Below are 12,302 nucleotides of genomic sequence, written 5' to 3' on the forward strand. Positions count from 1 at the left end.
ACGTGGAGCACAAATCTCTGTAACCAACAGCCTCCTTCAAAGCTTTTCCTTTTCAATAAAAATGATGGTATTTTAACTGAATCCACAAATTAAATCACAATCAAGGAAGCAAAGTCTGCTAACGGCCAAACCAGGAGATTTCTGTGGCTTGGAAACATCTCTGCACCTGTTTAATTGCTTGAAGACCAAACAATAAAGCTCTAGAGGAAATTCCCTCAGTATCTCATTCTCTTTTTTCCTGACTTCACAAAAATTAATGAGGTCATGAGCATCAGTTAAAACATTTATTGGTGGGCAAGGAAAACAGACATAAAAACGTTGCTGTCCCTACTTGATCTTCCCTTTGCGTGTGAAATTTATCTTTATAGTTGTCTACAACTTTAGACAAAGCCATTCCAGCAGTTCCTACCAGTTACTCATGTGTCTTCTCCCTTCCTAACAAAAATCAGCACATAAATATTCCCAAGAAATTGCAAATAAATAAAAATAAAGGAGCACTGGTAAATAGAGACCCCACGATGGAGATCCAGACCAACTGTGTTAAATAAATCACACACACACACATATATATATATAGTGACATTTTGGTCCATCCTGGACATAGATTCATACATTTGTTTGCATTAAACAAAATAATCATATCTTTCATTTGACCTACAGGTAATGAACAGGAGAAAAGTTGAAGTAGATATAAAATTCACATTGTTCATGGTAGGAGACTTGTGGCTCTCAAACCTTTAAGAGCATGACAGAATCAAGCCAAAAAGAAGGATGAGAGCAAGTCTGTGCTGCTCTCCAAGTTTTCATTCTCTGACCTCTATTAAGAATTCTGTAAGGCCACAGCTAATTAACATTTCCAAGGGCTGAAAGAGCAAGCTCCAAAGTCTGATGCCAGGCTGGACAGTTGCCCAGGTCACCACCCTCATGTGCTCACAGCCTGTGGCTCTCTGGGAATAAAAGAAAAAATGCTAAATACCCACTCAAGACCAAGGCCCTGGAACCAGGCCTGGCTCTCCATCACCCCAAGGAGCCCAGCCACTCCCAGGCAGTGCCTGCCCTGGTGTGACATGTGCCAACACTCCCAGAAAGAGGAAAATCCTCCCTCAGTATGGATTTACAAGCATGTGACAGGTGTTAAAAACATGGAGAACTTCATATGGGCGTGCTGCTATAAAGGAGCATGAGTTGAATGGAGTTATCCACTTGTTTGTCCATAAAATCACCCTGTTGATTGTATGACCCTGCTGGAGATAACGCTGAGGTGCCTGCCAGCACTGCTGGCACGAAGAAGAGCTGCTGTGTGCCATGGGCTCTGCCACACACAGTACCTACACATCCTGGAATCCCAGAATTGTTCCGTTTGGAAGAGCCCATCCAGGGCAGCCCCTGCCCAGGCAGGGTCACCTGGAGCAGGTGACACCGGACCGTGTCCAGGTGGGTTTGGGATGGCTCCTGAGGGAGACTCCACACCCTCCCTGGGCAGCTGTTCCAGGCTCTGCTCTTTCCCCTGTCATGGAAAGAGGTTCTTCCTCCTGTCAGGTGGAACTTGTTGTGTTTTAGTTTGTGGCCATTGCTCCTCATCCTGTCACTGAACAGAGTCTGGCACCATCCTCTGACACCCCTGGGAGGGATTGGTATGGATTGATGGATCCCCTCACAGCCTTCCCTTCTCCAGACTGACCAGGCCCAGCTCCTGCAGTCTCTCCTCATCACAGAGATGCTCCAGACCTCTCAGGAACACATATTTATAAATATTTTTTGTGCTCATTTGGGAGGGCCAGTGAGGGGACACTCACTGAGGGAACATGACACCCACGGATGGAACCCTCGGGTGGGACATAGCAGAGCCCCTCACATCCTCAGGGAGGATCATGGCAGAGCCCCTCACACCCTCGGGGGGGATCATGGCAGAGCCCCTCACACCCTCAGGGAGGATCATGGCAGAGCCCTTCACATCCTCAGGGAGGATCATGGCAGAGCCCTTCACATCCTCAGGGAGGATCATGGCAGAGCCCCTCACACCCTCGCTGGGGATCATGGCAGAGCCCCTCACACCCTCGGGGAGGATCATGGCAGAGCCCCTCACACCCTCAGGGAGGATCATGGCAGAGCCCCTCACACCCTCGGGGGGATCATGGCGGAGCCCCCTCACACAGAGAGGAAGGAGACCCCCTTCAGCCTCCTGCTGTGCTGGTGAGCACAGCTCCACCACCCAAGGGCGATGTGAAGCGAAAATCAAGGATGCACACACGGGAGTGTCGCGTTCTCCTCACACACGATATTTAAACACAGAATTTGCTGCTGTGTTTCGGTAAAAATACACCGGGAATGGCACTTGGATGCGTGCCGGGTCCCAGCCCCCTCACGCCGCCCGGGCGCGAATGGCGCCGCCCCGGCCCGTCCTGCACCGCGGCGCCAGCATGGCGGCGCCCAGCGAGGGCCGTGCGGGTCGGGGCTACGCGCCCTTCTCGGGCACCGACAGCGGCTCCTTCCCCTTCTCCGTCCCGCACAGCGCGGCGGGGGAGCCATCCAAGAAGCCATGCCGAGCCTGCACGGATTTCAAGAGCTGGTTCCGCGACCAGAAGAAGCAGACGGCCCCGGGCAGCGCGGTGAGGCGCGGCGGGAGCCCTCCCTGGAGCCCCTGGCGACCCCCAGTCCCTGTAGCGCTCCCTCCGTCCTCCATCCTGCCCCCGCAAGTGGGACGAGGCTGCGTGTTCCCTTCAGGGTGTGAAGGAGCCGGGGACAGGGTTCCCTTTGGTGGGAATGGGAAGGGGGTCCCCATCTTCTCCCTGGGGATGAGGGGCTCTGCCATTGCTCTCGCTGAGGGTGTGAGGGGGGCTCTGCCATGTCCCCTGAGAGTGTGAAAGGGTCCTTGCTTTGACCTACAGAGGATGTAAGGGGAGCTCTGCCATGTCCCCTGAGGGTGTGAAAGGGTCTTTTCCTTGTCCCCACAGAGGGTGTGAGGGGGCGCTGCCATGTCCCCTCAGAAGGTGTGAGGAGGCTCTGCCATGTTCTCAGAAAGGATATGAAGGACCTGTTCCCCAATCTCACCTTCCCGCCCAACACAAAAGGGCTGTTTCCCCATCCACCCCAGTGTCCCCTCACAGCCCTCTGTCCCTCTACAGGACGTGGAGGTCATGGAGGAGAAGGAGCCCCCTCCGGACTGTCCCCTGGACAGCGAGCAGCTGGGCCGCAGCACCTGGGCCTTCCTGCACACCATGGCTGCCTACTACCCTGACCGGCCCTCCGGGGCACAGCAGAAGGAGATGAGGGACTTCATCAACCTCTTCTCCAAGTTCTACCCCTGCGAGCACTGTGCGAAGGACCTGAGGGAGAGGTGGGTGGGAAAACCCTCCGAGGGTTTTTTCGGGATCCGGGGAAAGGTGAGTTTCCTCAGTAAGTTTTTTGAGGCTCTGAAGGACAGGTGACTGGCCTCAGCGGGTTTTCTGAGGATCTGAAGGAAAGGTGAGTTTCCTCAGCAGGTTTTTTTGAGGTTCTGATGGACAGGTGACTGGCCTCAGCGGGTTTTCTGAGGATCTGAAGGAAAGGTGAGTTTCCTCAGGAGGTTTTTTGAAGAGCTGAGGGAAAGGTGAGTTTCCTCAGCAGGTTTTTTTGAGGTTCTGATGGACAGGTGAGTGGCCTCAGCAGCTCTTTGTGCTGGAGGGGCTTGCCAGAAGTGCTGGGCTGCAGCAGCTAGTTTGCATATCAGCAGCTCTTCCTGCACTTGGGGTTTGTAGCTACCTGAACTCGTTTCTTCCAGTATTGCGTCAATCACAGATGCAATGACTCAAAAAACAAACACCTGTCCTCATGCTGTTGGGTTCTGTGCTGCCTCCAAGGCCTCCCTGAAAGTGATTTTGGAGTTTTCTGGTTCAAAATGGGCTTTTGGACAGTTGTGGAATTAGACTGGGATAATTTGGTTTTCAGGAGACAAGTGTTCTTCTACCCTCTACAATGCCTTGTATTGGCAATCTCAGTATTGGTGTTTGGTTTGGTAGAAGGTGTCCCTGCCCACGGCAGGAGCTTGGGTTGAGATGATCTTTCAAGTCCATTCCAACCCAAACCATTCTGGGATTCTGTGATAAAGTTTTCTGCTTCTCTCAGCTTCTTTCTCAGAAGTTTCCACTAATTTGTTTCCCATTCCCTGCTTGCAGATTACGGACAAACCAACCTGACACGAGCACCAGGAGAAACTTCTCCCGCTGGCTGTGTCTGCTCCACAACGAAGTGAACAGGAAGCTGGGGAAGTCGGAATTCGACTGCTCCCGTGTGGATGAGCGCTGGAGGGATGGCTGGAAGGATGGGAGCTGTGATTAACCCGCAGGGATTGCTCTGGGAATCCAGCACAGCAGTGCAGTCCATGTGGAGTTGCTGCAGGGACAGAGGGAGTCAGTAATTCTGTTTGTGTGGGGCTGATTCAGAGCTGAAGCAATGCCAAAAGAAGAATTGAAAATCCTGTCCCAGTGATGTGTTGATAAGTAATGGTACCTGAGGGGTTGAGGCTGCCAGAAACCTCTGAGACTGGGTCACTGACAAACTCATTTCATTATGACATTTCCTGATTTTTGGGGCATTTGCTTATTTCTGTGGCTAGAATTCATTTTTCCCTGAACACAGTGGTGTTCTCCGCAGGCATTGCCTGATGTTTTAGAAGATGTATCTGATTAATTGTCATTTTAGTTTCTGTTGTTCTGATAGAGACAATTCATGCTGGGTTTTGTGCCAAGTCTGTACCCCTGGATTTCCAGGATCTCCAACATATGTTGTTTCTCTTTCATCCAATTCCTTTGATAAAGGGCATGTACATCTAATTTAAACACTAAAATATGGAGCCCAGATTTCTCAGTTTGGTTTTGCATTTCAGCTTACCATGTCAGAGGACAAAACAGAGTCAAAATCATTTCAAGTTCTTCACGTAGCTGGTAATCTCATCCCTTCCTGCACTCCTGGCTGGGAGAGGTTTGCACAAACCCTGACAGCAACAGGTTTTTTTTTTTCTTTCCCTGCTTCCTGCTGAGGTTTTCTTGCCTGTTTTATTGAGCTTCCTTATGTCGTGCCCCACAGCACACCTGTGAACTTACCCCTGGGGACTTTTGGCAAGTTTTGACTGGAAAGGTTAATGGTGCTGCTGTAATTAGAGCAGAGGCACCTCTTATCTGAGCCTTTGGTCCTCACACCACTGTGTGGGGCTCCTTAGTGGTTAGAGAGCCAGGAACACCTTTGGAAAGACATTTTAATATTTTGTGGCACACTCAGGTCCTTTCAAGTCAGGTCTGTTAAATGAATGTGAGACTTTTATGGACTAACGATTTCTGAACTCTTTACGTCGTAACATTTCTAAACACAAACCCAAAAGACCTGATAAACGAGGCACTGCATGAAGAGTGTGACTGGAGGTGTCACTCAGGCTATTAAAAGTGCTCAGAAAATTTCCCTATCAACATGTTGAGGTTTCTTAGAACAAATAAACCCCAGCTCTTGGGTTTTGTGTTTTGGTAGTAAACTCAGCCCCCGGAGCAAAGTCCATTGGGATCCCCTAGAGGGGAGAGGACCAACAAAAGGGCTGCAGGCCTCCCTTTTTGCAGGTAGGACCCAGCTGACTCAGGTCTCTCAGGACACTTTTAGCAGCTGGGCGTGTGGGCAGGCATCTCCCTGTTGGTTGTGCTAAAGCAGGAATTTTGTGTTCTTCCATTCCAATCTGCCCTGCTCTGTTGTGTGTGACAATGTCCTCGCCCACGGAGCAGATGATGAGATTTCTCCCTCATTTGTTTCAGCGTAAACGAGCAGGTTGGTGAAACGTCTGTCCCATCCTTTGTCACCTTCATCTGCCAGGGGACCAGGCTCAGGGAGCCACCCAGCACACCTGTGCACCCCCTGAGTGCAGAGGGAGGCGAGGGTGTATCCAACACATTCTGGTCACTTTGTGTGCTTCAGGGAGGTGGTGTGCAGTGCAGGAGGAAAAGCCTGTCCTGTCCTGGCAGGGGTTGGGAACAGCTTCAAGCTGAGTCTGTGTCTTTAGCAAATCCTGCCTAAGAATGAGGCCACCAGCTGTGGGCAGGATGCTTTTAGGGCAGTTTCTATCTTTACCAAGTGGCCATTTGATAAAATTTCTGCTTGCACTTGGTTGTTTCGTGTTTTTGGTTTGGCAGAAGAGCTCTGATGTAGTTGTTTCTCAGGCATAGCCTCACCTCTGTGGAGTTGACCATGTGAGGATTGGGGGGATTTGTTCTGCTGCTCATTTGTACCACAAGTTTTAGTCTTGGCTAAGGAATTTCCATTGGAGGTCCTCATACTCGTGTACAGCAAATTGTGAATTCTCTACTAATTGCACTTGATTAAATCTAGTTTTAAAAATCTCTGTATTCAAATTATATTTCCTGTTGATGTAAAAATAATAAAGCAACTTGAGTTCACTCCTGTTCACTCCTACTGTGTGGGATCTTAGGAAAAGGGGGTCATGCTGTGCTCGTGGGTCTAACCTCTGCATGCCAAGATACTACTGTTATATATACAAAACATATATATATAAAATTGTATATGTATATATGTGTGTGTATATTATAGTTTGGTGGCTCAGGTAAACTGTGTGATTCTGTGTGGATTGATCAGACGAGGTGGGGCTGCTCCTGGTCCTTTCCTCTTGTGCTGTTGAATGGATGCAGTTCTCTGTTGGCCCTACAAAAATGCAGGAATTTGTACAGCAGGTCCTGTCACATCAGAGTTTGCTTTTATATGGGGAACAGTGGGAATTTTTGCAAGATCCCAGTGATTTTTTTTGACTTGCTGACAGTGTGAGGGGCAGCGTTAGAGTTGGGAGTAGCTCAGCTCTGGCTGGTTTGGAGCAGGGTGGCATCCCTGAAGAGCAGGGTTTGCAATCCCATTTCCTGGAATGGGGAAGCTGCCTCCTCTCCATACGAGGAGCTCTCTGAGGAAGAGCAGAGCCAGGAGCAGGTGCTGCCCGAGGAGCTTGTGGGACCTTGCTGTGTGACAAAGAGCCTGACCAACCTTGCAGCTTCCCAAATTCCTCTGTTTTCATGGGCTGCTTTGCATTCAAACAGTGCTTCACTTTTTTTCCCTTCTTTTTTAAAAAAAATTATTCCCTCCCCAAAAGCAAAGAGCAGGGAGCCCTGGGGGAATCATCTGTTCCATGGATGGCAGGCAGACTTGCAGATGCTGGCAGAAGCAGCACTGTGCCTTTGACATTTTTCCAGGGATTAGCTGTTCCTTTGCAGTGTGTTGGGTGTATGCAAGCTCCTGTTCACAGAAGGATTCCCAAGAGTTGCTTTGTTTTCTCATGTCTTTTGCTTCAGTGTGTTCCAGCCAGTGTGGGAGATTCTCCCTCTTGGAGTTTTACAGGCTTGGAGAGGGAAGGGTTTGGATTTTTTAGGGTTTTTCTTTCCTCTCCCTCTAAGCACTGATTTTTGTTGGGGTTTTATTCCATTCCTGGAATGAATGGCTCCTCAGGGTTTTTGTCTGAAGGATGGAGAGATGTTGTCCAGTATTATTTGAAGTCAGGATCAAGCACAGCCAACAAAGTGATGTAAAGTCAACTCTTGATTTTGTAGGGTGATGGGGAAAGTAATTTCTGTAATTTCTGAATATTTCTAACTGCTGTTAAGGTTTCCACAAGTAGAATCACAGAATATCCTCAGTCAGAAGGGACCCACAGGAACCATCCAGCTCTCAAGTCTGACAGCCACAGCCTTTGCCAAGCTGTGCTCCCCTTGGCATGTGACAGTCCTGGTGAGGGGTGGCTGATCCAGCCCAGAAAGTTCTGCTGGCATTTCTCTGGGCTCAGCCCCTGGCATGGGCTGGCACCCCGACAGGGTCCCTGGCACTGGGACCTGCCCTTGCTTCCCAAGGAAAGGTGCCCTCCACTCCCAGGTGCTGTGCTAGTGCAGGCTGATGCTTTTCCTCCCGAACACTCCAAATCCAGAAGCCCCGTCCTGGTCCCAGTTTTCCCTCCCGGTCCCAGTTTTCCCTCCCATCCAGCACATCCCGTGTTTCTCCTTGGCTTCTGTTCGTGGCTGCAGTGTGCTTCCCACAAGGAGCTACCGGGAAAATTCCCTCCACATCTGACCAAGCCAACAGCAGAGGGCAACAGAGGATGTATTGCCATGCATTTCCTTGTACTGCCATACATTTTCTTGTATAGTCACTCACGTATTTCCTTGTATTGCCATGCATTTCCTTGTATTGCCATGCACTTCCTTGCACTTTCTTGCATTTCCTTGACTTTTCCACCTCTTATCCATCTCTGGAACAAGACTGCTCCAGACATCAAGTGTTTTACCTCATCCTAATCCTTTTCCTGTGACTTTGGGAGGAGATTTTGGTGCCTTCAGTTATTTTTCAAATGAGTGTGCAAGCCTCTTGTCTAATTACCAAAATGAGGGATGTGTTATTCATCTGCCTGCAGCTAAAATCTGTACTTGGAAGCAGAATAAAACGCTGTTTCCAGTTAATTTAATGTCTGTCCCACCAGGCATTTAATGCAGCCCCTAAAACCTTCCATGTTTCTCAGAACACCAAGCTTTAGTTCTAAGCTCAAGTCCCACTGCTGGATGGAGACTTGTCCTGTGAATTCTGGGTATGGTCAGGCAAAGCTGGGCTTTCCCTGCTTTTTCCATCCAGGTGTGCATTAGAAGAAAAAAAAAAAAAGTGGATTCTGTGACTGTGCCTCATGTTCTGCTGCTTAGATGGGGTAAAAGATATACAAGGTATAAAAGACAATGCCCTTGTGGCTGGAGGCTCTAGAGATGAAAATTCAGTTCTTTTTTAGTCATAAGCTTCTTGCTAAACACCAGGTAAGTAACTTCATCTTCTGCAGCCACACTTTCACTTCTGCATAAGGGGGGTAAAAATAGCTGTTAGGGCAGTCTTGGCCTGTATTTCCTGTTTAGATGAAAATCTCTTCCAGGGAGGCTGTTTTAATGGGCTTGTGCTGCACAAGCCTGGGCCTGAGAGCGTTCACACTTATAAAATCCCTCATCTCCATCCATCCCACAAATCTCTTTTCCATCAGGTTTCATCCTGCTCGTGAATCTGAGGGCCTGTTGGGGTTGTGTTCAGTTAAGAAACAAAGCTTTTCTTATTTTCAGTGTGTTTTGGCAGCACAGCTTGATGTAGCTGTGGATGCTCTTCACGTCCAGTATGGCTTGAGCTGCCCCAGGTCCTTGTACCTGTCAGCTCTGCTCACCTGTGCCACAGCTGCAGGTGGCAGGCACCAATGTCAGCTGCTGGCACATCCCCAGCACGCTGGGACCTGCTGGTGTGCTCCTAAGGAGGCCAGTTTGGGAGCAGCAAAGACCTCGTTCCCCTTTTTCAAGCTCTCCCAAGGTGGCTGAATCAGATTAGATTCTGGTTTGCCAAAAGCCCCGAAATTTTCATGCTGTGAGGTGTTTGGAGGAGCAGATGCTGAGCTCCCTCCTGAGCCGCTGAGGCCATGGCTGCACCGCTGAGAGGAGTTTTGAAACCCTTTGGGGTTGGGTTCAGTTTGGGTTTTACACAAGCACTGAGTGACCAACTCCCCTGTTCAAAACCTCACTGAGCTGCGTTATCCCAGCCTTCCCTCGGTGATTTCAGTCAGCAAAGTGTCCCACAGTTTTTTCTGGCACACTTATCCTGGGTTTATTCGTGTACAGTGAGTGCTGAATCCCACCTGAGAAAAGCAGATGAGTAACCAGCTAGTAAATGATCTTCCAGATATTTTTGGATCTCTTAGGGTGGAAAGCATGAAGAGCTTTCTAGTGCCAGTGGGCTAAGGTACTGCTCATCAGGAAGCCCATTCTCACTGCCCCTGGGCCCTGTGGACTTCAAAGCTCTTCTAAATATTCCCATCAACTCTCATTTTCATTTTCTCATCTGATGGCCGAAAGCAGCATCAGCCAAGCTCTAATGAAGGGCAAGCAAAGCATTTCAGAGCAACAACTAAACATCTCTCAAAGTGCTGTTTCAGGCCTGCTGCCCGGGGAATGTGAAGGACAAGCTGTTTTCCCACCCACGCCCGTGCCAGGGCCGGCTCAGCCCGCGGGGAGCTGCTGAAGTCGGTGGCTGCAATCCGTGTCCAGAGCTCCCCCAGCCCCCTTGTCCGGGCTCTGCAGCCAGGCTGTGTCCTGCACGCTGGGATTGCTTCACTCCAAACACACACTGGTGCGGCTGCTCCCAGATAAAGGTGGTTTCACCTCGCTTTTCCCACCTGGAGCACCTGTCCAGCTCTGGGGCCCCACACACAAGGAAGGGATGGATCTGCTGAGGTCACTGCTCCCAGGGCTGGAGTCCCTCTGCCCTGGAGCCAGGCTGGGAGGGCTAGGGGTGTCCAGCCTGGAGAAGAGAAGCTCCAAAGTCTCCTTGGAGCCCCTCCCAGTACCTAAAGGGTATCAGGCTGACTGGAACAGGTTTTGAAGAAGGAGAAAGCCCCAAATCTTGTTTCCTCCAGGTTGTCATGTCCACATACTTAGTCCTGAGAAAACCTGATGGGTTTTTTTTTGTGATAGAGACAAAGGTAAGAGGTTGGCATGACTAGAAGAAGCAGAAAGCAAATACAAGTCTTCCACTACCTTTAATTAAATTCATGGAAAATAAAGATATGGGCAGCTCTTGGGCAGTTGTCTGCGTGCTGCTCTGTTTGTTTCCTGTCCTTGTTCCCTGTCCCTGAAATCCAGTGGAATGGTAAATAGGACAAAAATTGTTCAAATCAAACTGACACTCTGGGAAGTGCCATTTCCAAATGCTGCTGTTCTCCATTTGATGGGGAAAACGTGGAAGGTGCAATATCCTTCCCCATTATTGGCTGGCTCTGTGTATCTGTTATCTGCAGCAATAGGAAGCGAGACAGAAAGACAGTTTGTATGTGGGCTGGAGATACCTCCTGTGCTCTATCTGAGCTGGAGCAGGGGGAGAAAACTGGCACCCCACGATGTGGGCAACGATTGTATAAACACTGCACGCAGCTGAAGCTGGGGGGATGAACCCCAAAGAAAAGACAAGTTTAGGAGGAGAGATTTCAGTGCACCACGGTCATGCCTGGAAGGGTGTAAAGCTCATACCTGTCTGGAAATGGTCATGATTTCTTCTAGGGTAACATCTCAAAGATTCAGGCAGTGTCCTGCTCTCTTGTGCTTTGCATTGTCCAAAAATTCCAGCTGGAACAGATGAGCTGGGCAAGACACGTTAGAAAGAGGGAGAAAGAAGTGGTTTTCCCAAAATCATCAGAAAGCCAGGAGCAGAGCCCAGGGGTCCAGCTGATTCCCTGGAACACACTGCCTCCTGGCACTGGCCACTCTGGAGGAGCAGGGCAGCCCGTGCCATGCCATGGAACCCTGGGCTGATGGGTTTGGGATGCTCTGTGCCCAAAGTGTGAAACGGATTTTTGAGGATGCTGAAACAGCTGCTTCTAAACCGCTGAAGCTGATTGAAAATCCCACCTCAGGTAATCCCTTCAAGTTAATTCGGTCTTTGTTCCTGGCCTGCAATTCAGGGATGAGCTGGCAGTGATGCTCTTGGCACTGGGGTCCCATCCCTGGCCAGCTCCACGAGCCATCCTGCCAGCAGAAAGCAGGAGGGACCAACCTGTCATTTTCTTCATGGCCATTTTGGTTTTGCCTAAAAAAATGTGCTGGTTCCTGAGCTGGTGACATTGAGGAGTGAAGGGCTGAATTCTGCTTTTCCTGCTGGGAGTCAGAAATAGACCTGGAGAGATGATGACTCACCTGTAATTGAGAAAAACTGCGTGGCATCATTATGAGCTTCAACAGTTAAACCCTGCTTCCAAGCTGCCAGAAAGAACAGACTGACAAAGCAGCAAAAGGCCGAAAGGAGCTGGAGACAGCATCCAGCACCCGGGAATCCTTGGCTCTGTGGCTGCAGCGTGTGTGTGAGGGGTGTGACACACCTGTCCCACAGGTCCCCCGCGTGCCGTGGCAGTGACACGGTCCCTGCCAGGGGAACGGGGCTGCAGCGGGGCAGGAGAAGCCCCCAGCCCCACAGCCCCGTGGCAGCAGGGCTGGCGGGCTCCTCCTCGCTGCGCCTTTCCCTGCAGCTCCCGTCCGGAGCTGGGATGATGTCAGGGTTGTCATGGCATCGGTATCTATGGAACCGGGATCAGCAGCGCGGTGCTCAAAACCAGCTCAGGTCCTGGAGCCGCGGGGGGAACTCCCTGCGCTCTAATCGCGGGTTTCCCTCTAAGCTTCTTCCTTTTCCTCCTTCCTGCTGTCCATGGGGAGGGAGCAGGGCTGGGGCTTGGCCTCCTCCCTCGCGTGGCAGCTCTGGGTGGCTCCTTCCGTGCGTGGGGAAAGCGAGAG

The 12,302-nt window shown here is 50.4% G+C and overlaps 1 protein-coding gene across 1 annotated transcript; it reads left to right on the top strand.

Annotated features, from left to right (window-relative positions):
• Positions 1-2,413: 2,413 nt before the first annotated feature.
• Positions 2,414-6,413, top strand: GFER (growth factor, augmenter of liver regeneration). The gene is made up of 3 exons (XM_041401926.1): positions 2,414-2,609; positions 3,126-3,337; positions 4,155-6,413. Exons 1-3 carry the CDS (start codon positions 2,421-2,423, stop codon positions 4,315-4,317), a joined length of 564 nt encoding a protein of 187 aa, XP_041257860.1. The 5' UTR covers positions 2,414-2,420; the 3' UTR covers positions 4,318-6,413.
• Positions 6,414-12,302: the final 5,889 nt, after the last annotated feature.

This window comes from Onychostruthus taczanowskii, unplaced genomic scaffold (assembly GCF_017590055.1).
Source record: "Onychostruthus taczanowskii isolate IOZ18803 unplaced genomic scaffold, ASM1759005v1 scaffold19, whole genome shotgun sequence".
NCBI lineage: Eukaryota > Metazoa > Chordata > Aves > Passeriformes > Passeridae > Onychostruthus > Onychostruthus taczanowskii.

Excerpts from the sequence above, each read along its gene's own strand:
- GFER (XM_041401926.1), top strand. The coding sequence starts at position 2,421 with ATGGCGGCGCCCAGCGAGGGCCGTGCGGGTCGGGGCTACGCGCCCTTC. Across the intron at positions 2,610-3,125 it reads AGACGGCCCCGGGCAGCGCG|GACGTGGAGGTCATGGAGGA; the intron begins GTGAGGCGCGGC and ends GTCCCTCTACAG. Across the intron at positions 3,338-4,154 it reads GCGAAGGACCTGAGGGAGAG|ATTACGGACAAACCAACCTG; the intron begins GTGGGTGGGAAA and ends CCCTGCTTGCAG.